The sequence below is a fragment of the Zerene cesonia genome, chromosome 15 (assembly GCF_012273895.1).
Source record: "Zerene cesonia ecotype Mississippi chromosome 15, Zerene_cesonia_1.1, whole genome shotgun sequence".
In the NCBI taxonomy this organism is placed as follows: Eukaryota; Metazoa; Arthropoda; class Insecta; order Lepidoptera; family Pieridae; genus Zerene; species Zerene cesonia.
The window spans coordinates 6,248,999-6,251,818 of NC_052116.1; the positions used below are offsets into that span (position 1 = coordinate 6,248,999).

The 2,820-nt window shown below is 29.4% G+C and overlaps 1 protein-coding gene across 2 annotated transcripts; it reads right to left on the minus strand.

Moving 5' to 3' along the window:
* Positions 1-718: 718 nt before the first annotated feature.
* LOC119832566 (serine hydroxymethyltransferase, cytosolic) lies at positions 719-2,774 on the minus strand. 2 transcript variants are annotated; one of them, XM_038356233.1, is made up of 5 exons: positions 2,547-2,774; positions 1,931-2,157; positions 1,587-1,702; positions 1,347-1,507; positions 719-937 (listed from the first exon to the last, which is right to left on the minus strand). In XM_038356233.1, exons 1-5 carry the CDS (start codon positions 2,661-2,663, stop codon positions 734-736), a joined length of 825 nt encoding a protein of 274 aa, XP_038212161.1. In that variant the 5' UTR covers positions 2,664-2,774; the 3' UTR covers positions 719-733. The 2 variants fall into 2 exon arrangements, with proteins under 2 accessions (XP_038212161.1, XP_038212162.1); XM_038356234.1 differs by lacking the exon at positions 2,547-2,774 and adding an exon at positions 2,401-2,522.
* Between the last annotated feature and the right edge of the window lie 46 nt (positions 2,775-2,820).

Here is a 2,820-nt window from a genome sequence, read left to right on the forward strand (position 1 = left end):
AAATACTAACTAAACTATAAATACCAATTTATTTAATTGGGTAGTGGACGAAGTTTGTTATCTATAATGCACTATATTACGAAAACCACTTAATTATAATTGAGATATTGTTATTCTTAATATAACCAAGATAAAAACATAATAGTTAAATGTAGTAAAATTTTGGTATGTTTATCTCAGTGTTTGCTTATCAAACCATGTTTATTATTTAATTGCTTGATATCTATTTGTGTCGTATTTGTCATAATCAATCGCAAATCTTATTACGTATAATACTATTAGAAATAGTAGTAATCTATTAATAATGTTATCCTTGGTCTATTATCTGAAATAATATCTGTTGCATCATCATTTTGTGATGAAATGCTATTAAGAATCATCATGATATTAAACAGAAAAATCACAATCATAATAATAACATTATGACTACTTCTGAAGATTTATATTTTATATCTACTTATACTTCTACACAAATAAGACTTTTCCGTTTGTTTGAGCTCGCTAATCACAGGAAGACGGGAACAGGAACTACATTGGGGAAAACTCTGCAATTTCTATGTAATAGATGTTGTGTCATGAGAATATATTAAATTGCTATATTTCTAGGACTATGGGAAAAAGTTTAAAAGCAAATTCACTGAGAGTAAGTATTAAAGTGTAGACCCATGTAATACTTATCTAAATATAAAAATACACAAAATAACAGCAATAATTTGACTACAAAAACCATGTTTTATTTACCTGCAGCAACAAGACCAGATATGTGTGCCATGTCTCCCATTAAATATGCTCCATTTTCATTGGCAATCTCTCTGAATCTCTTATAATCTAAGCATCTTGAATAACAACTTATACCAGCAATTATTAAGCGAGGTTTGAATAATTTAGCAGTTTGGGCTAGCTCGTCATAGTCAATCAATCCTGTTTTAGGATCAACCTGAAAATGGAATAGAAAATATATCATTATGCGTAGCAATTGCTTAAGCAATATTAACAATTTGCACAAGTCATTAGGCTATGTAGGGCAGTCCAGCTTGGTTACTGTGATGCAAGATTTTTTGTGATATTCATGTTACCTAATTTTCTATTTAAAGCTAGATTCATGTAACTGCTTTTTTATTAACTGCAGGGAAAGGAATTGTGTAATTAGAAACTTTTAATGTATTAATTGTAAATTTACTTGTAAAAAGCATTTTATCTGTTTTATTAAAACCTTAATTAATTTATTTTAGACATAATCTTTTTAATGTTGTAACTTTGTATTATTAAAAAAATATACTATTAAATATTAACTGTTAAAATAAAAACAAGAAGTAATATAATTATAAATCATAACAATTACTTACTTTGTAAGGCATGCTTTCAAAGAATATGGAAGTGGCAGAAATCTTTTTAGTGGCTGTAAAGAAACCATGGGTGAGATGCCCACCATCTGGGAGGTCCAAGCCCATGATACGTCCATGTGGTTCAACTATTCCTGTATATACAGCAAAGTTTGCTGGTGAACCTGTGAGAATAAAATACATTATAATACCTATAAAAATGTTGTTAATAAGTTTTTTTTACATAATGATCAAGGAACATACCGGAGTAAGGTTGCACATTAACTCCCCACTCCTCTGGATTTAACCTGTAAGCTTCCAAGGCTCGCTTTTGGGCTAAGATTTCTACCTCATCAATGTATTCATTCCCTCCATAATACCTGAAAATAATTTGATTGATTATAAGGGTAATTATAATAAACGATAGCAATCCCATCTGCAAAAGTTAAGTTTGTTTGCAATATTATGGTGAAGGCTAAAGTATTTTGTTTGTACAGGTAATAATAAAATTTTATATCCCCTTGATAGTAGGGTTGGTACTTAGTAGGTAAATTAAATAGTAGTATATAAATTATTATAAGACAACTATGGCTATGAACAAAATTTACCTTTGATTTGGCATGCCCTCAGAATATTTATTATGAAGACATGAGCTTAAACATTGAAGAACGGGAATAGATGTAAAGTTTTCTGATGCAATCATCTCAAGACCACTCTGCTGCCGATGCTTTTCATTTTTAATAATTTCAAATAATTCAGGATCTGTGTCCCATAAATTTCCATTTAGAAGGTTCTTATTCATTTTGCCTGCAAATTTTCTGCAAGGTACTGTAGCCTAGCAAAATAAAAAATGGTACGAGCTCAATTAATACTTCACAATGCTGTCTCCACGTTACAGTAACCGAGTAAGACTGACAATTTAAATTTAAATGGAGGTCTAAATAATATAGAGATCACAGAAACATTGACCTCATGCTGATAAACACGTAACGCAATACAAAACAAAAATTGACATAACTTTCAATTAATAAGTTGTTTTGATATTAAAATACGTCATAATAAATTATATTTTACTTACAAAATAAAAATCAGCAAGTTAAACTTGTTCGCTATTCTATAACTTCTAAATGTTTTAACCTCAATAAACTGGAGTGCAAACTATAGCCAGAATAGTAAAAACTTTTAACTCGTGGAAACTAAAAAAAAACATTGGATTGAACTTACGATAGAGTAGATATTCCCATGTAGATTGTGCGTGAAATCTCGTAAAAATTGCACGTATTTTCCACGCAGACTTCGTGAAACGCCATAAAAACACGTTTTTAAAAATAAATTACTCATATTTCTTTAAGCTGCAAAAATTCATACAAAAGAAACAATACAAAGTCTATTTGTTAATAAAAACATTTGATATATTTATCAAACTCTGATAACCTAATATGAACTTTACAACCACGTCTTTGACATTTTCTGTCAAAAGCAAGTTTGAAATGTGATT